This window comes from Mus caroli, chromosome 7, assembly GCF_900094665.2.
Source record: "Mus caroli chromosome 7, CAROLI_EIJ_v1.1, whole genome shotgun sequence".
Classification (NCBI taxonomy): Eukaryota; Metazoa; Chordata; class Mammalia; order Rodentia; family Muridae; genus Mus; species Mus caroli.
Window position 1 is genome coordinate 49,042,865 of NC_034576.1, and position 23,488 is coordinate 49,066,352.

Sequence of the window (23,488 nt, forward strand, 5' to 3'; positions counted from 1 at the left end):
GGTGTACCTGCCTCTTAGTTAACCTGTGTGGTAGGTTTTTTTTTTTTTTTTTTTTTTCCGAGACAGGGTTTCTCTGTATAGCCCTGGCTGTCCTGGAACTCACTTTGTAGACCAGGCTGGCCTTGAACTCAAAAATCTGCCTGCCTCTGCCTCCTGAGTGCTGGGATTAAAGGCGTGTGCCACCACGCCTGCTACGTGGTAGTTTTTAAGAATCTGTTTTGCATATGAGGAAACATGTGTGACTGAAATGACCTACCCAGATTTGTCACCTAGAAAAGCATCTGGGATTCTTGCTCCTCCAGCCCTGCCTTGTCCCAGTGGCCTCCAGGCTTAAAGCCTTCTCCCGGGCAGGTGCTCTGAGGCTAGTGCCCAGTTCCTACCTTATATACCTTCCGTCTCTGGTTCTGAGACCATTTATTCTGCCTCAGACCATATCCCTTTCTTGTACAGAAAGTACCAGTTCGTGGCTCTTTCCAGGGGAAATGGCAGGAAGCCTTAGCTTCTGTACTAACCTGTACCTTCTAACCCTTGAATACTGTGCCTGTGACTTGGAGGCTCAGCTACTGCTCTGCCAGTAGGATGGCTGGTATCCTCCCTCTTTGTTCCAATAGCAGGCACTGGTCATTGCCAGATCCCTAGAAGCTGTATAGACCTTTGGGGGAGTCTTTTTCTTAGGCTCTTGTCTCAGCTCTGGGGCACACTGCTTGGTGGTAGGAATTAGGGGAGGGGAGCAAGCTGGACCCAGGAATGGGCAGAATGCCAGGGATCAGGCCTGAGGGAAGCTGAGGCGGCAGGCAAGCAGTTCGCTTCCTGTGCCTTATGCCTTCTGCTTCTCACTGCTGTAGGTTGGGACCTCTCCAAGCTGAGGGGCTCAGGTTGGCATATGTGCCTGTCCGTGCCTGGGCACAATAGCACGCACAGCTTAACAGGGTTGGGGGAAAAAGTCAGAGGCCTTTGTCTCCCCAGTACTGGGAAGAGGGGCACTCGATGAGTCTGGTGGATGTACCGCTTAGCACACGTCCTGGGGAATACCGTTTGTGCTGCGTTCTGTGGCCTGATGGGGCAAGGGATGACATTAGCCCTCTTCCTTCCTACTACTCCTCAGTCTGAAATCTACATAGAAAGGCTCATTCTCTGGGTGGGAGATCTCCCTGAGCTGGCATCCCTGCTTTGGACCTATTTACCCCATGTTAGCCCCATGGGTCCCAATAGCGGCTGCAAACCAGCAGTTTCCCATGTAAGTAAGGCCTGGGCTGAGAGTAGCTCCTCCCCCACAAAGGGCCCCAGGGAACTAGATCATAAGCCACTTGGGACACTTCTTCTCTGCTCTTATCCCTGTCCCCTGGGATGAAGCAAAGGTAGCTGTGATTCTCTGCTGGGAAACGGAAGTCACCCTGGGGCAGGGCTGCTGGCCAGCCAGCAGGGCCTTAAAAGATTCAACTATGGAGGGGATACCACGGACAATAAGGAAAAAAATAAAGGTGTCTAAAGCTCAGATGGGGTTCCAGAGAAAAGGAACATGCTATCCAATGAGAGAGGAGCCTGGTGTGATGGGAATGTCTTCTTGCCCTGCCCTTGGGCTCCTTGGCTCACCTGTTGTAGTTGGTGACCTGTTAGTTACTGTGCCTTCCTGGAATCGTCCCATATACATCTTTGAGGTTCCCTATGGTGTGGCGCACCTCTGTGGGCTGGGGCTGAAGGCAAGTGGGAATTCTGAGGTATGTATTAATAGACTGTTTTTTTTTTTAAACCCAGCTTTATGTATATTCACAATCTCCACAGGGGGCGCCAGCGAGCATGAGGGCCAACTTTATGCACATGTGCTGGGAAGCAGGAGCTAGGGGCGGGGAGGGGTGTGGGTGTGGGGAGGTGGGGGGGTGCACACAAAAGCCTAGGGTGTCAGGAGAGAGCAGGAAATGACAGACCCAGGAGGCTAGTTTTGCTCAAAATGCTCTGTTTATTGCTCTATTCAATGACCACGAGCGGATTATAAAAAGACACCAAATGTCTCCAGTTTGCCGTGGAATAAATATTTAAAGTCAGCAATAAAAACACGTGGCTCCAAGATAACACATGTTGCCAAAGAGTCATGCATGCCCTGTTCATGGGCTCTCAACACACGCATGGACAAGGGAACACACACAGAGCAACATGTAGGGAGACATTTGCGGTTTCCCATAGTGACACAGAAAGATGTCTCACAGGTCTAGAGCTGTCCCCATCCTATTCTTGGAGGTCCCCCTCAGGGCTCAGATCTTTGGGGTTCCCCACTGTATCTGTCCTCTCCCTCTCCAGTGCCTCATAGACTGCCCAGGAACTGTCTTAGCTGGGATCTCTCTGTCAACCATCATGTGCTCCCCTGCCTGGTCTCTGCCATCCACATCCTGGTAGCAAAATGCACTCTGCCTTTGCAGAGGAGCCAGTGGGGCCAGAGGAAGGTCGGTATGTCTGCCTGGGGAGCAGGGTGGGAGTCTGGTGTGGGGATGTGGCTGAGGGCTGAGGGCTGAGGGCTGAGGGCTGAGGGCTGAGGGCTGAGGGCTGAGTTCACTGCTCCTTTCCTGGCTGAGGGGACACAGTGTTTGGTACAAATAGCTGTGATAGATGGACAGACAGAACACATTATGGTAGGACACTTGGGGTGTGGCGTGGAAACATTTTGGACCAAGTAGCTGCGGAACCATGGTTAAAACTGAGGCCCCAGGTCTATATGGTGTGGGTCAGGCCCAGGGGCCCCAGGCCTGGCCTGGCACATTCCTCCCCTGCCCTCCCCAACTCTGCAGTATATACAGTAGGAGAGCTAGGCTTGGGGTAGGGACCAGGCCAGGACAATAGATGGGGAGCAGACTGAAGAGAGGGGAGGATGACGGGGAGGGCCAGGGAATAGGCCCAGGACCCAAGGCAAGATCTTGGGTAGTTGGGGTGAAGACCCAGCCTCAGGCTTGGCAGTACCCAGTGGATCTCAGAGGAAGAACGTGGTCACTCTGAGGACTGGAGGGACAGCTGCTTCTCATAGAGGCTCATGGCGTGGTGCACAAACTGGTACTGTTCGCATGTCTGGATCATGCCACCCCTGCCCAGTAGAGATGCAGTAGGCTGCGGGAGGGCCACCAACACTGGGGCACCAGCTAGTCTGCAGCTTAGAGACCAACTTTTCCCAGCCACTGCCCTCTGCCCCTTCCTTTCAGGGCCACACCTTTGTTTTCAGCACTGTCTTTCCAAACCAGCTGCCTCTCTTCTGCCTTCTTCCAGAAGAGAGCTGACTGGATTCTATGCTCTCCCATTTGGCTTTTCAGTTCCCTAGCCACCTTACACACTATGTCTGGTCTGTCAGCTGTCCCTCGATTCATGCTCACATCATGCTGCCACCCTCTCCTCCCCTGATCAGCGGGCTGACCTGTCTTGACGGAGCTGGCACGTGGTCTTCAGGATGTCCACCACGCCCTCACGCCGCAGCTGCTGGCAGCAGATGCTGGTGGCAATGAAGCAGCCAGTTCTCCCAATCCCTGCACTGAGGGGCCAAGGGGATGATGGGGTGAGGGACAGAGCAGTCCAGGGATGGGGTGGCCCGGCTCCAGTGTGTGGCCAGGAGAACCCACCTGCAGTGAACGATGATTGGGGAACAATGGGGTCCCTCTTGTTGGGCTGCTTCCTCCACTTCCCGTACCAGGTGCAGGAGTGGGGGAGCCCGGTCGGGGGTCTTCTGGTCAGGCCAGGATGTGAACCAGTAATGCTTCAAGCTTCTCTCTTCAGTCCCTCTCTGTCAGAGAGAGAGAGAGAAAGAGAGAGAGAGAGAGAGAGAGAGAGAGAGAGAGAGAGAGAGAACCCCCCAAACACATGTGAATGCTTTCAGAATTGATCCAAAGATGGAGATGGGAAGGGAGGAAAGGGAGGGATGAGAGTAGGAACCTGTAGTCCCCTATCTACCATACTGCATAATGGCACAAGACAGATCAGTGTGTGTGTGTGTGTGTGTGTGTGCGCGCACGCGCGTGCATGCATGTAGCATTAGCCTCTGAACTCTGAAATCATCGAAGAAAGGCAAAGGGGCTTTTCTCCAACTTATTACTGTCTGACAGTTCCTATTCTGACAGATGTTCCAGGCACCCCTTAGTCACATGACCAAGAGCACAGGTACTATGCTCTGCCTGCCCTCCCCACTGTCCTCATTAGCTGCTGTCAGCCTCCTCTCTGCTCTACCATCCCATGGTGGGAAGATCCAACCTTCTTCCTCCCTGACTACCAAAGACCCATAGCATCAACATGTTCCTTCCCCAGCATGAATCTGGATACCCTGCGCTGTGTTTAAGACCTGGCTGGGTCTGATGGTTCAGGCCTGTAATTCTAGCTACTTGGAAGCCTGAGGCAGAAAGATCACAATCTCAAGCCCTGCATGGTCTACAGTGCAAGTTCTAGGCCAGCCTTGGAAACTTAGTGAGACTGTCTCAAAACGAACAAAAGAGTGAAAAAAGGGCTGGGAATGTAGTTCAGTAAGAGAGTTCTGGCCTCTAATCCCACACCAAACCAAGAAACCCTTTACTGTGGACTGAATGCGGTGGCTTCCTTCCCCCAACTTCGTATGCTGAAACCTCCTTTCCATTGTGTGAGAATTTGAAGATGGGGCAGGAGTTCACCCCTTTGATGTGATTCATATCCTTAGAGACCCCAGGAAGTCTCCTCACTCCTTCATCCGTCCTGCCCTGGGAGGACATAATCCAGGAAATGGGCACGCATGTGTGCTTGCATGCACAGCTGCTCCTATGTGTACGGGAAAGCTTTTCCATTTGTCCCCTCCTAGTCACCCCTTACCAGTCCTCCAGGACCCCATACAGCACTGCCAGGCACCTCACCCCAGAGCATGCTATCCGGCACACTGCCCTTCTGTATTCTTGCCTGTACTACTTGGTGTTTACCATCTTACAGGTGCTCCTTGAAGAAACAATCCAGGACACAATTATGCGCCCGGTACCCGACCCGGAACCACAAAGCAGGTGCTTGGAAACACCCTCAAACCCAGACACCCTGGTTCTTCTCTAGCCTGTCTCCTAGTCTCTCTACTTGGGAGATGGTTCCTCATGTCCTTGGGTCACCCTGCTGTGACAGCAGCTGCCCCCCCCCCCCTGGCTTTCAAGGTTTCCAGGAAGTCTTGGTGTTAGATGCTCATGTGGACAGTGTCCCCATGACAGTGTGGGGGCTAAGGTACCCTGGTATCTTGCCCAGCACTGCATCCAGTGAGAGACAGAGGAGCTCAGAGGGACAAATGTCAGGCCCTGAGCTCTTTTCTGTGACGGAACCCCATGGCTGTTAGCATCAGCATCAGGCTGTTTCTGAATAGGGCATCAGCTTCCTGGTGCTTGATCTAACTTCTCTACCTTTCTGGGTTATCACAGGGGACTTTACCTCCATAAATACATCTCACTGCTTCTCCAAACCAGAATCTTTTGATGCCCCCAGAGGAGCATCCCTCCTCTTCTGCTTATCCTGGACACAGCACAACTTTCCATCAGGAGGATGCCCTTTCCCCACCCTTCTGGGCTGCTTCGTGTTGCTCATATTTTGTGCATTTTCCTTTTTTTTCCTGCCATTTCCTGTAACCATGACTGTGTGTCCCAAAGCAGCAAGGAGTGCCTGCCCTCTGCTGGTGGACATTTTGGGTGCATCAGACTGGAAGCCAGCACCCCAGTGGAAGGGACATTACTGTCACTCAAACTCATAAAGGAACTCTCAGTTACAATAAGGACAATGCTGGAAGCCCTTGAAGCCTCCTTGCCCAGGTAGTGCTGGCCTTGGGAAGATGTGGAGAAGAGCTGCTATGGTCGGCAGTGCACAGGAAGGGCTTATGCAAGCAAGGCTTAGCGTCGGAGTCTATTGACCCTTGCTTAACAGTACGTCCTGAGAGTGCCGTGGGTCGATGTGTCACCTACAGTAGGCCTTTCAGTACTGTTTTCAGTTGGGGGTCTCAACTAAGCCTCCCCGACATCCCTTTCCTGTTTAGGTCCAGGCCTCACCCTGAGGGAGATGAGTCGCAGCCGGTAGTCCTCCGTGTGGATGACTTTCTGCACGGTGATCTCCACGCCGTCATGGACCACCTGCTCTTCTGGCCAATATTCCGTGCACTTCTGCAAGGACCAAGATCAGGCTGGGTTACATCCCCATTCCTCTTCCACATCCTTTCCTGCTCCGCTGGGGTGTACAAGGACGACAGGCTTTGTTTTAGAAGTCTGTGTTGAAATCTTGATAACTTGTGACCTACTTCTCATTTCTGAGCCTCAGTTTCTCCCACTTGAAAAATGAAAATGATACCATCTTATAGGATTGTGTGTGTGTCTGTGTGCTTGTGTGTAAAGGTCAGAGTTTAACTTCAAGTGTTGTTCCTCATGGGGGCAGTCCACTTTGGTTTTTTGGACAGGATCTCTCGTGGGCCTGGAACTCACCACGTAAGTTCAGTGAGCCCTAGGTCTGCCTGTCTCTTGGCTTCCCGAGCACTGGGGATAAGGCTGCATGCATAAACCACACCTGGACTTATTTATTGGGATAAAACTTGATTCCTCAGTTGAGCTCTTTCTCTAACCTCCCTCTGAAGGATTCTTTTTTTTTAAACAATGGAGATTCAATTAAATGAGCTTGCTCATCATGAACATGCATATCAGCGGCAGACTGGGAGGCAGCAGATCACGGCCATTGGATGGGGTGGGAGAAGTCAGCTCCAGGCTCTGCTCGGCTTTGTGTGGCGTTGAGTGTATACCTTAACTGTCAAAACCTCTCATTTCTTGATGTTGACAGTTGAGTGCACGCCAGGCTCATGAGATCCTCAGGAAGATTATTATGCAAAGGAGATGCTTCACGTGGGGGCACAGAGCAGGGCACAACGAGCAATGGCACAGGGTCCCTACCTCGTTCATCTCCTCGATGTTGGTGATCATGACGATGATGGGTGTGCGCTCCTGCCACACCATGCGCCAGAAGTCGGCCACAGTGCTGACGATGGGTCCCTGCGTGGCGATGTACACCTTCTCCTCCCCACTGTAGCCCTGCAGCCACCCAAGTCCAGCCCGTCAGGTCAGGGGCAGAGGCGGCACTCCCAGGGCCCCATCCCACACTTAGGCTCCTCTTGGGGCTTGTAGGAGCCACACTGGCTTGGGGGACAAATCTGAAGGACAGATCGCATCAGCTCAGGCCTCTCCTTTAGTGGAAGACTCTTGGGATGGAGCTACATACCCGGATGTAGTTGGCATTGATGTAGGAACTCAGAGGATCTTCAGGGTCTGGTGACGTCAGACGTACCCTGCTGTGAGGATCTGTGGTGGGAGACAGGTGAGGCTGTGAGTTGGGCCCCACCTCTCTGTCCTCCTCCACAGCACCCACATTTCCTCTGAGATCACAGCCAGTAAGTGCTGTCACAGGCACTGCAGGAATGTCATGAAGAGTCACTACCTGATGACCTCCTTTTCCTTATAAAGACGAAAAGAGTTAGCAGGGACTGGTAAGATGGCTCAGAGGGTAAAGATGCTTGCTCCTAAGCGTGACAACTTGAGTTGGGTCCCTGGGACTCATGTGCTGGAGGAGAGAACTGAATCTCACAGGTTGTCCTTAGACTTCCACAAGTGTGCCCTGTACACTTATATGTGTGTGCATACAAAATAAATAATATTAGAAAGAGAGTTAAAAGGAAAAACTGTAGCCACTGGGCCGAGAAGCACCACTCAACAGCATGGGGCAAATGCTACCTAACAGACATAACTGCTGTGATCATGAGTTCCCAGCAGACGATGGGAAGGAGAAGAACCTAGAGCTGTTGGGGTGATGATGGGGGTGATGGCTGTCTGCCTCTCATTCCCAGCCCCCTGCCAGACCCCCATCTCTGCCTGGGTCATGGCAGAAGATATGGGTGTAGATAGTTCTTGTAGAGAGTGCATAGAAGTGGTTCAGGGGAGGGGAAGAGAGGGATAAGAGTAGGCAGGAGGGGCCTTCTGCAAGGCTAACAGAAGAGAGTGCTCAGCTCTGCCTGGGCTGTCTTGGTTTCACTTATCCAGGTTAAGGACAGATGTGGGTGCTGTCCTTTCTGGCCAGATGTGAAAACTTTGCAATCAGAGAGTCACTGTTGTGGCGGTCATGATTGCAGGTTCACGCCAGCTCTGCTTGATGCTGTGTCTATGAGAAGAACCTTCTAGATCAACAAGAGATGAATGATCCCTGCCTTAAGGATAGCATAGCGTTGGGTAGGAAGATGAGTGGAGCATGGCCTGAGAGCTCTGGGGCTGGAGGGACAGAGGGGACAGAGGGGACAGAAAGGACTGGGACTGGGACAGGGTGGTTGTGGCACCTTTCAGGGTTGAAGGGCCAGGAGAAGAAACAGCAAGCAGTTTGTTTGATCAGGTGCACAGGCCAAGGCTGAGACTGGTGCTGGAGAGGAGCCAGATGCCAGATAGTATCACATACCTTGCTTACAGAGGGTGACATTGACTGTGTTTAAGGAGGAAGGGGACACAATTAGATTTCTGTTCTGCCTCATTGTGAGAGAGAAGAGGCAAGAAGGAGAAAAAGCACAAGTCAGGATATGACGGCCACAATCCAGGAAGTGTCAAGGTCACAGACTGTCCTGCCTGGCATCTGTGTGCCATATGTAAATGGTGCTCATAAGAATTGGGCAACATGGAAGACTGAACACCCATAAAGTCATTTGGTAATAAGGGATGGAATGGAGGGGGCTGGATCTGAGGGAGTCATCTACCTTTTCATTCAAGAAGGACCGGTGTGTCACCCAGTCACTTGCTGTCCTTTTGGGACTTGAGGAACTGTGCTGAATGGGACAGCATTGTGACCCTGCATTTTGACCTTCATTCAGTCTGCTGATGGGGTGCTCACCCTGGGACTGTCTACAGAGCTCTTTATTTTGCTAGACACCAAGCTCAGTGTGCAGAATCCAATTCTCAGTCCCTGGATGGGGCTCAGGAAATGTGTGTGCTCAGTGGTACAATAAATCTCAGGGTGTTCCTGATCACAGAGGCTGCCTCTGCTGGGCCTTCCATGTTCTTTGTCTCACCCTCCCCCTTGTTTAGTCTTCTAAGGTTCAGGGTCATCTCTGCCTGGCTGTACAACATTCTGTGTTGAGTGGGGGGCCTGTAGGTTCAGGGTATGGTTGGAGGAGGTGGGAACCTGTCAACAATCCAGCAGGACCACATAGAGTATGACTAGCTCTAGTGGCCATTCTAAGGAGCAAAGCAGAACGCTAGGTTCTGGGGTAGCCAGGCCACTGCCTTCAGGAAAAACAGGAGCAGAGAGGATAAGTTGAGAAAAGAGGTGAACAGCCCAAATAAGGCATCCTGGCCTTAAATGGTGCTTTGTTTAAATGTAACTACCTAGAGACTGTGTAACCATAGCAACCACAAGTCGATATTTTAAAAGTTAAAAATAAGTCATGACATCTTACATGCTGTTGGAGATGCTGATGGCAAACTGCTTTTTAAGGGCTCACTACTCCACACACTGAGTGGAGTAGGTTTTGTGTGTGTGTGTGTGGGTTCATTTCCAACAGGCCACCCCCTTCTTCTGAGGTAGCCCTCAGAAGATCTTGATAAAGATGACCTGACAGTGACATCATGGGATAGAATGCGAACAGCAGGTCAGCTGGTCAAAGCACCTCCAAAGGAGACAAGCCCTACTCAGGCATTAGAGGGGCATTGCCCTGTAGCCCCACAATACACCCTACAATAGACAGGTCACTGCAGGATGACAGCACCTCATTTCCTTTGGGAGGTGGCTCTGCTTGTTAGAGGACTGACGGTCAGATCGTATAGGACACAGGTAATCAGAAGGACTCGATTCTGGGTCCACAGAAGCCCAGGTTTAAAGCCTTGATTTGCTAGCTGTGTGGCTGTGGGTTAGTCACTTACCTTCTCTGAACCTTTAATGTTTTCTTAAAACATGATATACCCACTAGGAAGAGAAAGGCCATGCACATGTACTTCATGCTTCAGAGCCGCCCTTTTTGTAACTGTTTCTACAGTTGCGCTCCATGCCACTGGCCAGGGACAGAAGGCGAAGCAGTCCCTGCTCATTCCCTTCCCTTTCCTGGTTGTCCTAGCCTCCATCCCATCTCCCTGGAAGATCATTCATCATCCCCATGGGTCCTGGACTTGAGGACTTCCCAGATGACAGGATCTCTCTTCCCTCCACACCTTGGGGCAGCAGGTACTCACTGGGAAGGATGGTTTTGTACCGATTCTTCCGCACCAGCCCTGGGATATCGTACTCTTTTGGATCCACAAAGTTCATGGGGATTTCCTAGAAGAGAAAGACACAGGGCTGTGAGCAGCTTGAGGACAGTCTTCTCAGAAGTCCAAATTCAGAGGCTGCTTGCCTCCAACTGCCAGTGTAGGCACTGTCTTGAGTTCATGCATTCACTTGATAAGCATTTTTTGCTACGTGAGTTTTCACACACACCCATTTAGAAGAGTTACTGGCATATGACAAGGGCATAAAATAAATAGCAGAGCAATTGTCTGTTGAGGGCCAGCCTGGTTTGTGATAGACGTACAGTAAAAGGCCAAGAGAAAACAACAAGACAAAAAGTGACCTTGCCACAGCCACCGCCTCCTTCCCTGCTCTCTTTGCAGCAGACAGCCAGGTAGCTCTGGGGACGCGTGTGCCTGCCATCTGTCATCCTCTCCTTGGACTTTTGTTTGTGATGCTCACTTTTTGATAGTATCTGCCCACCTTCATCTCCTCCACGCATCTATCTGAGGTCACTTCAAAAACCTTCCCCAATTGCTCAGTAAAAAGAGAGCTTGCTTCTCCATCCCTTAAGCCCATTTTCCCTTTGAAGCACCCATGTCTGATGGGTACCCAAGTGTGTGAAGTCTCTCTGGACCTGGCCTCCCTCTTTTGTTCCTTTTCCCATTTTTCCCTCATACTGGAGACTGAACCTAGAGCCTTGTGCATGCTGGGCAAGTACCCCACCACTAAGCTAAGATTCCAGTTCTCTCTTTTCCCTCTGCGCTTTTAAAATTTGGGGCAGAGTCTCAATGAGTTGCTTACTACCCCTGAACTCATTATAGTATCCAGGCAGGCCTTGAACTTGTGATCTTCCTGATTTGGCTTTCTTTGTTCTTGATTTTCCATTCATAGTCATGCCTCCCTGCTCTGCTCAGAACCATGAAGGTCTATGTTCATGGTGCTGCACTTGCTGAGAATACTAGTTTTAGCCCTGTACCTCCAAACTGGCTCTCACTGTTAGGTTCACCCCAGCTCTGTCCCCTCATGGATGGCCAGTGGGATGTCTCCTCAGGGATGCCTCCCTATGCAGTTTCTTCTCATCTGTCTGTTCTGGTTCACTGTTTCTGGATATACTATATGGTCTCTGCACAATGCAGACAGTGGTACCGTCCTAGGACTCTTGTGCGAATCAAAAGAAATAATAATTAAAAAAAACCCTCACCACACATGTGTGCAGAACTGCTCATGGAGTGGATGAGCAACCTGTGCTCCTTCCTCCTTGACAAACATCGATGGTATTTACTGAGCAGGAAAGGATGTGGAGGGCTCTTTTCATGGGGAGAGGTGGGAGCTGAGGCTGGGTGGTGGAGGAAGGAAGGCTTTCTAGAGACCTGGAGGTTGGAGTGATTCGAGGAAGGTCCCAGTTCCCTGGCCCAGAAGTGGACAGCTCCCACTGGTTCGGGAGTGGAGCACAAGGCTGGAGAAGCAAGCTGGGACCCAGCACTCTTTTGCTGGTGGATCCTGGGGCACTGAGCCCATGTGGCACAAGGGAATGAGCGACCTGAGTCTGATGGGAAAGTGGGCTTTTGGGCCTCAGTTCCTCCCTTCTCTCTGCTGGGGTTCTCTTATTAATTGTGGGTGCAGATCCATGGGACAAGGCTAAGACTCCTGCAGCTGTGCCATTTGCTCTGTCTGAGGCTTAGTATCAAAAGCATACTCTTGTCTCACTCTGCCGAGGCTCACTTCAGTCTCACTCATCACAGGCCACACTTTCTTACGGCTGAGCTCTTAGATGGCTGCACACTCCAGGCAGGGGATCAGGACTGTTAGTTATTAGGCCCTTCTAGATCTAACACATGCTGGTTAGAGGTTGGAAAAGGAGTTAGGCCTAAGCTTTAAACCTAGGGGAGAAGAGGGGAGACCTAGGGACATGGGGAAAAACATCCCTGATCACGGAGACAGAGGAGGGTGGGAAGACAGGAAAGTGCAAAAACAAAAGGTTCTTTTCCTATGGGCTTTGGCCCAACTTTGTGTATGCTTTTAGGCACAGGCTCTACCTCTGAACCACACCACCAGGAGGTTGCTGCTTTCCACAGCTTCCAAAGCACGGTCCTCGAAACAGATCCAGAAGCACTGCTGTCTGCCTGCTATATGGTATTGTCCCCTTTACGTCCTGCAAGGACCCGGCCAAGTACCACTGCCTGCCTGACACACGATGTCATCTCCCTAACTCCTGCCATTTGTCTGACTTTCCAAGGGAGGACATCAGGTCTCAGAGGGTGAGAGCTTGTGCAGGATGCTGAGGGAGATGACGACTAGGAGATGTTAGTCTCTTTCATGTTTGGGGCTGTATATTTGAGCACTGACTGGCTGGGTGGTGGACCACTACATGGACAATGGTGGAGTGGCCTCTTGGAGGGACTTACAAAGAATTCCGCCTGCAGCAAGAAAGGGTCCAGAGCCTTTTCATGTAGCTCTTCTGCCCGGAGGACACGGGAGGCGCTGAGCAGGTACTCATGGGCTGACTCTTCTCGTGGGGACACCAGGTAGCCGAAGCCCTCCTCATTGCAGCCAGGAGTACACATGTCCAGGGTCAAGGAGACATTGGAGCCTCTCCTAAAAAGGTCATAGAAGAGGAGAAGGAGAAAGGTGGTCAGTGGAGAGCAGAGTGGACTCCAGGAAGAGGGATGTGACAAGAACCTGTCCTAAGGACCATACTTTTCTGCCTACACCTATCTGTTCCTTCGCACAGTCAGGTGGAGGCCCCTGTTCTAAAAGCTTCCCCCTCATGCTGTTCCTAACACCTCCCCTTTCTGTTGAGGAAGGAGGCCCACAGGGGAGACATTCACTAAGGTGAGGCTCAAGCTCAAGAGGACACCTTCAGACTTCAGTAGCACAGTTCTAGAATAAGGCTGGCATGGGGTCAAGTGCATCTCTGCTAGGAGAGGCCAAGACCCTCTACATCTAAGGGAGAAGGGAGCCCAAGGGCAGCTAGCAGTAGCAACTCCATCATGCCCCAACTCCATCATGCATAGTGTCTAACACATCAGGACAGGAAGGATCCTCATTGCATAGAAAGGGGCACTGAGTTTGGGAGAGCACTAATATTGTCTAGGTTTTCACTATGAGGAAGTGGCTGAGCCAAGAAGCATTGTATAGGTTTTCTGAGTCCTCTTTGAGTATTTTTTTTTTTAATGACATTCTGTAGGTATCTCAAACCAGAAATGTGTTAGCTTACTTAGCTCTAAACAGAGGGTGTCACTATCTCCCAAAGCATGCTCATGAAATTCTATGGGGGTACTTTAGGCAAGTAGGGTTTTCATGCCCAGGAGGTTTTTGGGAAATGCTATCTATTGTCCCTTTGTCAAATTACACATTACAAGGAACAGAGGTAAGTCAAAACTCAAGGAATCTTAAGTTAAAACTGTAAGGAAACTAACCCTGACTTCCTCAAGCCAAGGAGAGTATCGGTATGTATCTGTGCACACCTAAACATGCCCATATGTACATGGGAAGGAATTGTATTATTATTATATTTTGGACATTCATCTTGTGGTACCCTGATCAACATGCATTGCTGGAAAAGTACATGTCTATGCATGCTAAGGTATGAAGACAACCCTGTTCTCTAAAGCAGGAGTTAGGCATCTACCCTCTAAGGAGAGCTGAGAGTTTGTGACCCCAGGCCCGTCCCCTCCTCTACCCCTCCCACCTCTCCTGTAGACCCATGGACTTGACAGTCAATGAGGCAGGATCAGTCTCAGGCTTGATGTCCATCACACAGTCAAACACAGGTGTCTCGGGCACCGCGTCCAGGTCCAGGAAGTCATCCTCTACCTTCTCCTCCATCCACTCTGAGTAGGTGAAGGAAGGCTGCCGGCTCACTGATTGACGCCTGTCCTCTGGGGGCAGTGGGGCAGGTGGCTCTGGGGGTGCCTTGAGGAGGTGCCACACCTGGTTGGGAGCACACAGCATCATGGACCGGGGATTGTGCTTGGTGCCCTCCGGGCTCCTGGGGTATCCCGTGGGATTGAGCTCTCTGATGCTACAAGGTTTGTAGCAATAACATTCTTCTGGTTCCTACATGTCAGGTTTCCCCCACTCTCTCTTCTCTGTCCCCAGTTTCTTGTGATTTAATCCTTCTGGGTGGGGCCTGGGGTTATTTCTGCCTCTGCCGTTTTTCTCAGCCCCCCTCACTTCTAGAAAGGAGCCTCCTGCTTTAAGGAGCTGTACTGCTTCAAGGAGATAAGCCCATCTTTGGGCCCCATTCAGAATCCTGGCCATCCCACCTGGAAGGGGGACTTTAGAGAGGGGTGGGGAGGGATGGCACTGAGGTTGAGGACAGAGGCACCTTACCAGGGTGGTGACGATGACCAGGCTCACAGTCAGAGAGACTAGCAGCAGACTTGGTATCCCCCAGGTCCCAGAACCCAGCCAGGCCTGGGGAACATCAGACAAACTGGTCAGTGTACTGAGAGACTGGGGAAGGGCAGGGTTCTTATCTATTAACCCATCTGGGTGGATGACCACAGAAGGCCTTTGGGTTCTTAGAAGCATCTCTTGAACTCAGACACCCCAGCCAGGGGTTGTGAGGGTGGGATGGGAACCCCAGCTTAACCCACTCCATCCCACTGTCCTAGGGGGCCCCCAGAGTTTACTCACCACAGGTCCCAGATGGTTCAACACTGTGAGCGAGGAGGAGATGAGGTCTGTGGTGTTCTGCAGCCAGGAGTGGCCATGGCCACTGAGCCAGAGCACCCCACAGGCAAGCTGGGGCAGTTGGGGGCGCAGACTGAGTGTACGGCTGCAGCCCTTTGCCCCTATATTGCCCTGCAGAGCTCACCTTCAGCCCCCACGAGGCTCCTGAGCCTCTCAGTCTGGGCAGTGGAGGGAAGGGTAGTGTACCCAGAGGAGGCCTCAGCACTCTTCAGGAGAAAAACTAATCACAGACAACTGAGACAGCCCCTCCCCACAGGAGACCCCACAGGTACACACAAGGGAAGTCTTCCAGAAAGGCTTCCTTAGACAGGGGTCTTCAGAGAGAACTCTGTAGGACATGGGGCTCAGGGACCCGGGATTTTGAGTTAGGGATTAGGGATGGCAGGATATGAGGAAATTAATTCCTGAGATTGTAGCTCAGAATTCCAGCCTTCCCTTCACTCCAGTCATGAAGACTTGAAGTAACTGGAGCCATCAGAAAGGTCTTCATCCCTCAACCTCCCCAGGCAGCCATCTTTGGGAGAAGGAGAAGGCCATCCATCCCTCAACCCACCCTCTCTCCGGGTCTGATGAAACCCATGACATCCTTACCAGGAACTGAGAGGCAGCAAACAGGCACAGGCTGCTTCTGACGGTGAGGGAGTGGCTCCCAGCGCCTTGAGGTGGCAGCTTCTGAGCTGGCTCAGAGGGCGGTGAGGGTGGCGGGGGTGGTGGCATCTCTTTCTGCTTGCTGGGGAGTCCTTCGGCCTCGTCCGGTGCTTCCATCTCTACCGGCTGGGGGAGACCTGAGGAAGTTGGGACAGGAGGGGTTGGTGACTTGGCTCTGGCTGAGCTCAGGACTCTGTGGACCTACGGTGGTCTGGCTCCTTTCAGGGTTGCTGTAGCTTTCCTCTCAGTCAGAGAGGCTCCACTTCCAGCAGTCACCCTCGATTAGCAAAGCAATATTCACCTACCTTCGTCAGAAAGAGCTACGTGTGGGTGGACAAATTATTTCTCTTTTATTTCTGCAGTAAGAGAGTTAAAATGGCAGGGGGGTTTCAGAGTTAATACCGTTGTATTTACGCAGCTTCATTCTTTTCCATTTCTTAAGGAAACAAAAACAACGACCTCAAACTCAATTAGAAAAGCAAGGGGAAGAAAAAGAATACGGCATAAGCAGGCCGTGACCGTGAACAAACCCGCCCACTCCCGCTCTCAGAATTTTGTCTTTTGTGATATGTGCTCCAAGTGGGGCTGGAAGACTGAAATCCTGGGGTGGTTATGACTGCGCATCTCCCCATCTTGAGACCCCTCCCCCCAATCAGATCAGGAAGCAGAAGTCAGAACAGTATGGAAGAAAATTTTGGTGAGAAGAATAGATAATGGCTACCTGGCATCTAATTCTGGATGGCTACAATTGGTATAGCCTAGGGTACTTATTCTTTGAACCTGAGTTTACTCATCTGAGAAATGGGGACTGTGTTCCACATTATTAGCCTTTCCAATTTAAGACTATTATTATTATTATTATTTAAAGACTTGTTTATTTAATGTATATGGGTATACTGTCGCTGTCTTTAGACACACCAGAAGAGAGCATTAGATCCCATTACAGATGGTTGTAAGCTACCATGTAGATGCTGGGAATTGAACTTAGGAACTCTGGAAGAGCAGTCAGTGCTCTTAAATCGGTGTATGTGTCTGAATGTGGGTATGTGCACATGAGCGCAGGTGCCCAAGGAAGCCAGAGGCATTGGGCTCCCTGGAGCTAGAGTTACAGATGGTTGTGAGCTGCCTGACGTGGGTGCTGGGAATGAAACTTGAGTCCTCTGGAAGAGCAGCAAGTGAGCCACCTCTCCCCATGCCTCAGGCTCTCCTGTCTTAAAAACACTATTAAGTGAGAGCATGCACGACTTGTCTTAGTGAAAGAATGACTCTTGAGGCAGAGTCTCTCATTGTTCAATGCTGTGCTGTAAGTGCTCCCAGCTGATCCTCCTTCTTGTCCTTCTTCTATCTTCCCTTAGAAATGCTAGAATTGGGGCTGGAGAAATGGCTCAGTGGGTAAGAGTTGTGGCTGTTCTTCCAGAGGACCTGGGTTCGATTCCCAGCACCCACGTGACAGCTCACAACTGTCTGTAACTCAGTTCCAGGGGACTTGACACCCTCATACAGGTATGCACACAGGCAAAACACCAATGCACATGAAATAAAAATAAATAAATACTTAAAAAAAAGAGAAATGCTAGGATTTCAGGTGCATTTTAAGATCTTTTTAATTTTTCTATGTGGGTTCTGGGATTGAACTCAGGCTGTTAGATTTGCATACTCATCCTCCTGGCTCCACTTCCTTCTTTTCTTTTTTCTTCCTCCCTCCCTCCCTCCCTTCCTTCCTTCCTTCCTTCCTTCCTTCCTTCCTTCCTTCCTTCCTTCCTTCCTTCCTTCCTCCCTCTCTTCCTTCCTTCTTTCCTTCCTTCCTTCCTTCCTTCCTTGAGGCATCATGAAATTCAGGCTGACCTCAAACTCACTATGTAGCTAAGGATGGCCTTGAACTTCTGATCCCCACCCTCCCCAACCCCCTTCCTGCCTCCCGGAGTGCTGTGGTTACAGGTTTGCACCACCATGCTTGGTTTATGTGGTGCTGGAGACCATGTCCTGGGCCTGGTTTCATGCAAGGTAACCACTTTACCAATCGATCTACATCTTCAGCCCACCCCTGCTTTTCTTACTGAGCCTCTACACCCTGTCAGGGGCAACACAGGCTGTCACCAAGTGCTCTGAGTGCCTCTGCCTGTGCCTGCAGGGCAGAAGCTCTGCTCTATTCTGATCCGGAGGCTGCTTTTCCATCAAGACTTTTCAAAAGGGAATTTCACGTGAACATTCTGCCTTAGATCCGAGCATCCTGATATGGTGTGGGGAACCAGGAACAGCATCCTCACTGTTCAGAGTTCCAGATGCTGGAAATTTCCATCCAAACTCAGGTCAGCATCCCACCCAAAAGAAAGAGCCTGACAAAGTGGATGTGCCCAGCTGGACAGGACAATTGGCATGGGCCTGTCTGTACATCACTATACATGTGGACTTGCATGTGTGCATTTGTTGGCTGACAACAGAAGCGTGTGAAGCCAACACAGCTGCCCATGTGTTCATTCACTCAACATTTACCGAGCCTCTCACCAGACTTAGATGCGCAGGCTTATGCGAGAACTTTGGGCTTGGAGAAGCCTTGTTAAAATCCCAGGCTCCTTGCTGCCAGCTGCAGACTCTAGAAGCTCCTCAATGCTGTAGTCCAGCTGTTCCTTGGTAGCTCCCAGGTGAGCTGCTGCTGTACCTAATGTTTGCCTATTCCCTCTACCTAGAATATTCCTTCAACACCCTGCTCTCTCCTTTGCCACTGTCTCTGTCACCTAGGAAACCCCTATTCATCTTGTGGTTGACAATTAAATGTCACCGGAACTAGGTGCTGCCCCATTACCCATGCCCTTTCTTCATACTACCACCCACCACAAGATACCTTGACACGCCTCTGTTCTGAATGCTGGCATACATTAATTCACTTATTATTCACAGCATCCCTAGGAAGTTGGTACTGCCATCGCTCCCCCGATTTTTACAAAGGGGAAATGAAGGACAGAATGGCTAAGAGTTATGTTTTTCCCCCCCTCAAGGTGGCCTGTTTGGTAAATGGAAGAGATGGGTTCAGTTTGAGGCAAGTCACTTGGGACTCTGGATACACTACACTCACTATGATTTGTAAAATGCCATGTAGAACGTCACTGGGTCTATTCACCTACAAGTCCCCGAGGGCAGAGTGGTATCAGTTTGTTTGTTGGCATCTAGGCTTGGTGCATGTTGACTGGATGAGTGCCTGATGGACAAGTGATAGTATTTTACCCTGTTCCTTCTGTTTGTTTGCATGTTTGAGACAGGTGTCGCTCTGGCTGGCCTGGAACTCACTATGCAGATCTCTGACCTTGAACTCAGAGATCGGCCTGTCTCTCAAGTGTGGGATTAAAGATGTGCACCACCCTGCCTGGCTCATCCTCCTCCTTTCCTTTTTTTTACTCAGTAAGGTTGGTGGTGGCGGGGTGGGGATGGGGAGGCGATAATATATACTTTGCAGAGATGCTATGAAGACTTTAGATGCTATAGATAAAACTCTGTATGCTTTCTGACAGTTTGCAGGCACCCAATAAGTGGCAGGTCATACTACAGTTCTTGCTTTGGAATGAGTGATTGCTAGCTCCATGGGAAAACCAGAACAAATAAATGCACATAGGTGATGTGTCAGAGTGCTGGGGGGGTCTAAGAGAGAAAGAGGAGGGTGGCTCACCCATGATGGGCACAGCTGGTGACCAGCAAGTTCAGATTGATTCTAGGTACAGAGAAAGGAAAAGCTGCTGCTAGAAGACAGACCGTGTGGGAGGCACATCCTCCTCTGTAGGAGGGTGATTTCTCAAGGGCAAGGCCCCCCCCCCCGTGCATACAGTTGATGGTGATGTCATGTAGGGAGGGGTGGCAAGATGCAGGCCAGGACCACTGGCTTCTTGGCCCAGCTCAAACTGCAGCCTTTGAGTTGTGTCTCTTCCCTGGGCCTTTTCCTATACCTATGTGTGCACAGGCACTTGAACTGGAGTCGCGTTCTTGTTTGTTTCTAACCTCATAGGGTAACAACATTAAGCTCACATAGATTAGAACTTTGTTGCTTTCTTTTTTAAAAAAAAATGATAGGTTTTTCTCTTAACCTACACTGTGGCATAGTGTTCATTTTGATATTAAAATGGTTTTTTTCCCTCCCAAAGTTTTGAATCAAATTTGTGCTTCAGGAAGACGGGTGACATTTATCCTGTGGCTTTGCCCTCAGGGTTACATGTGCTCCAGTCTGAGAAGCATGAAGCTTGCTTACAATAAAGTATCATGCAGCCATTATATTATGATTCTGTGGATGAATATTTAATAACATAGGAAGAAAGTTTGGAAGTTTGGAGTGCAAAGGTGAGGTTATACACAGTGCGATCTTATTGGCCTTAAGCTGTAAGAAAAGGTAATGTGCCGAGGAGAAGGTAGAGTGTGCCTTACGAAGAGGGGGTGGTGTTGCACACAGGTAGTGTGATGATCTGATGTGCAGTAAGTGTTAACAGCAATTTTTGTGTACTTATTGAGAAAGGGTGCCAGTGTGTGGCCCTGCTGGCCTAGAACTCTATGTAGACTAGGCTGACCTTGAACTCATAGAGATTCACTTGCCTCTGCCTTCCAAGTGCTTAGATCAAAGCCATGTGCCATCATGTCAGTTTTGGGGGGAGGAGAGGGAGAAGAGAGGTAATTTTATTTATATATCTTAAATTCCTGTCTGTCTATCTATTTATCTATCAACATATATGTAGCAAGAAAGACATTCTTAAAAAGAAACAAAAAGGCTGGGCGTGGTGGCGCACACCTTTAATCCCAGCACTTGGGAGGCAGAGGCAGGTGGATTTCTGAATTAGAGGCCAGCCTGGTCTACAAAGTGAGTTCCAGGACAGCCAGGGCTAAACAGAGAAACAATGTCTCGAAAAACAAAGGAAAAAAAAAAAAGAAAGAAAAAATTCTGAGTTCAGGTCTTACGAATCCAAGTTAGTACTCTCAAGTTTCAGGCTCTGACTCAATCCACACTAAGAAGTGTGGGATATAGAGAATGCCAGTGCACATAGCTCTACCCCTAACATAACAGCCACTCAGAAGGCAGGCAAGCCCCTCTGAGAACCTGTGGCCATTACATCTGCATATAGGAAATGGTAGGCTAACTGTATATGATGGGGTCCTGAATGGAGATCTCAGAGACAGAGGTGGAAGCTTTCCACATTGTTTTCCCTTTGAAACAGAGTCCCATGCATTACAGGTTGGCTGCAAACTTAGGGTGTGGCTGAGGATGACCTTGAACTTCTAGTCTTCCTGCTTCTACCTCTCAAGTGCTGGGGTGGTAGACATGCGTCATTGCACCTGATTTTATACGATGATGGGATCAAGTCCAGGCCTTTGTGCAAGCTAAGGAGGCATTCTATTAGCTGATCCATATAGCTTTAGCCCAAGGCTCTGCATTTAAAGAAAAAAATCTCTGGGGGTTCTGATGAACCAAATGATGAGATTTACCAGGCGCCAGGCAGATATATGTCGTTCAGAGCAGAGTTTATGTCAAGTCACTTTCTGAGGCCAGTTAGATGACTCAGTGTGTTAAGATCCTTACCATACAACTTGGTAACCTGAGTTTGATCCCTGTAACCTACATAAAGGTGGAAGGAGAGAATCAATATGATGAAGTTGTCCTCTGATCGTCACATGTGTCACCCCCCCCCACATACACACTAATGATAATATGAAAATCTAAAAAAAAAAAAAAAAAACTGGGGACCAAAAAGATTGCTTAGTGGCTAAGAACTTTCTTTCAGTTCCCAGCACCTACATTAGGAGGCTCACAATCACCTGTAATTCTAGCTACAGATCTGATATGTATACTTCTGGGCTCTGTGGGTACCATATGCATGAATGTTAATATGTATACACACACATGCATAAAAGAAAACATAAAATCTTTTTTACAATTAAAAACTTATTTTCTGGACAGAAATGATCAGATTAGACACACCATCAAACATACACTGTACTGTGCATACAATCTGGAGGGGGCTCCATAGACCTCCCATTAAGAAGCCCCGATCTCCACGGGTAGGCAGTGGGGAATCCCTGATAGAAAGTGGTAGAAACTCCAGATATGGAGAATGACACTGGGATCCCAGCCCTGACTTTAGCCTCTGCTCATCTGTGTGCGAGTCCAGAGCAGACTTATTTACATGCCAAGAGCTCAGACCACAAGGGTTTGCTCCCCTGCTATTCAATTAAGGATTTGCTGTGTGCCTACACTGCCAAGAACTGGGCCAGGCTCTGGGAATTTAGCAGTGAACAAGCAGCCCTGCCTATGAAGATGCCTGGGTCCTGGCCCATTCATTCTCTTAGCTCTTGTCCATCTTCTAGCGATAATGCTACTTCTTATTGTCCTGTGCCCCCTCTCACTCACTGTCGTGTTCTGGGAAAGGTGACATCACCTCCCTGGGCTGGCTGTGCTGTTCCCAAAGTAGTTGCAGTGGCCTCTCTATGACAGATGTTATCATTAGGTCCCAGTTGGCAGGGAGAAGCAGATGCTTGTATGGAGGGTTAGCGTCAGTAGTTCTCAGTAAGATAGCTGCTTTGCTATACATGAAACCACCACTCAGAGGCTGCTTGCTTACAGGCGATTTGATATGAGGCTCTTGAAAGGCTTGCCTCGAGTGGGGTGATAGCGATTTTTCCAGTGGAGGAAATATAGCCTTAGAGAAGTTAAACACCTTTTCCAAGTAAATGCAGACCTGAGATTTGAACCCAGAGCTTCCTGACAATAAGGGAGGGTTTCTTTTTGCCATATGACTTCTTAGGAAAGGGTCATGTGGGAACCTCTAACCCTTTCAGCTGTCCTGGGATGCTGTGCAGTTTTTGTGCATGCTATTTGGCAGGTGGATCCTGGGATATTGGGTGCTATGGAGGGAGGGGGAAGAGTGACTGAGAGGCAGGATCAGTAACCCAGGCTGAAACTTGTGAGATCCAGGGTAGAGAGTGAAGGCATATGGGCCTCAGGTGTCATCTGGAGCATGTGAGGACACGCTGATCTCTCTTGTACCCCAGCTCTCCAATCACACCATTCAGTTCTGCAGTTCCACTGCCTGGGGGCTGGTGCTGTGGAGCCTGAGAACCACAGAGACTCTCCAGTGACTCATCTGCCTGCTTCCAGCAGCAACCCACCATGACTGGAGCTGAAGCCTGCCTGTTCCTGTTTATGTGTGGAGGGAGATGGTCCCATTCAGCTTTTCTTCTTTCTTAGAGTGGCCAGGAGTGACTGCCCAGCCAAGGGCGGTCTACTGTTCACAGGAGACCACTGGCCATTTGGGCGTGGCACTTAGTCCTGTTCAGGTTTCCAAAGTCATTGACTATCGAGCCAGGGAGGCTTATCTGGCTCAGCCTGCTAATTTCTCTGAATAGACTGAGGGACAACTTGGGGACATGGGTTGCCTAAGGTCACTAGGTAGCCAAATGGCAGAGCATGGGGGTTGTCTGCTACCCCAAGCATTATGAACAGACACCCTCCATCCCTTTAAGACAGCATTTCCTATAGTCCAAGCTGGCTTTGAACTCCTCATGTCGCCAAGGATGGTCTTTGACTCCTGACCTTCCTACCCCCCCCACCCCCCACTTCCTGAATTCTGGGATTACAGATGGGAGCCACCATGCTGAGCTTCTGGGAACAGACTGAGTGTTTACCACAAGCTGGTGCAGCTCCTAGAGTATTGATTCTCAATCCCTCCTAACAATTTAGGAAATAGAGTCAAGTGTGTACATGTGTGTGTGCGCATGCATGTGTGTGTGCATGTGTGTATGTGTGTACACTCCTGCATGCAAGTGAAGGCCAGCAGGGTTCTAGGAGCACCAGGAGTCCTGGTGAAAAAAAAATTCTGGTTCCTCTCTGCAAAGGCAATGGGCAGTAGACGCAGGTATTTGGGAGTGTGAACTGGCTCCT

The 23,488-nt window shown here is 50.0% G+C and overlaps 1 protein-coding gene across 3 annotated transcripts in view; it reads right to left on the minus strand.

Moving 5' to 3' along the window:
• Nucleotides 1-2,717: 2,717 nt before the first annotated feature.
• Ptpn5 (protein tyrosine phosphatase non-receptor type 5) overlaps nucleotides 2,718-23,488 on the minus strand; it is a 56,984-nt gene continuing 36,213 nt past the window's right edge. For 2 of the 3 annotated variants that reach the window (XM_029479059.1, XM_029479060.1), the window contains 12 exons: nucleotides 15,523-15,716; nucleotides 14,875-15,042; nucleotides 14,569-14,652; nucleotides 13,925-14,166; nucleotides 12,639-12,828; nucleotides 10,197-10,281; nucleotides 7,216-7,295; nucleotides 6,891-7,028; nucleotides 6,006-6,116; nucleotides 3,597-3,757; nucleotides 3,395-3,508; nucleotides 2,718-3,070 (listed from right to left, as the gene is read on the minus strand). In XM_029479059.1, the coding sequence (XP_029334919.1) occupies nucleotides 2,977-3,070; nucleotides 3,395-3,508; nucleotides 3,597-3,757; nucleotides 6,006-6,116; nucleotides 6,891-7,028; nucleotides 7,216-7,295; nucleotides 10,197-10,281; nucleotides 12,639-12,828; nucleotides 13,925-14,166; nucleotides 14,569-14,652; nucleotides 14,875-15,042; nucleotides 15,523-15,716 (1,661 nt within the window). In that variant the 3' untranslated portion in view covers nucleotides 2,718-2,976. The remainder of the gene's footprint in view (nucleotides 3,071-3,394; nucleotides 3,509-3,596; nucleotides 3,758-6,005; nucleotides 6,117-6,890; nucleotides 7,029-7,215; nucleotides 7,296-10,196; nucleotides 10,282-12,638; nucleotides 12,829-13,924; nucleotides 14,167-14,568; nucleotides 14,653-14,874; nucleotides 15,043-15,522; nucleotides 15,717-23,488) is intronic. The other variant, XM_021167904.2, reaches the window with a different exon arrangement.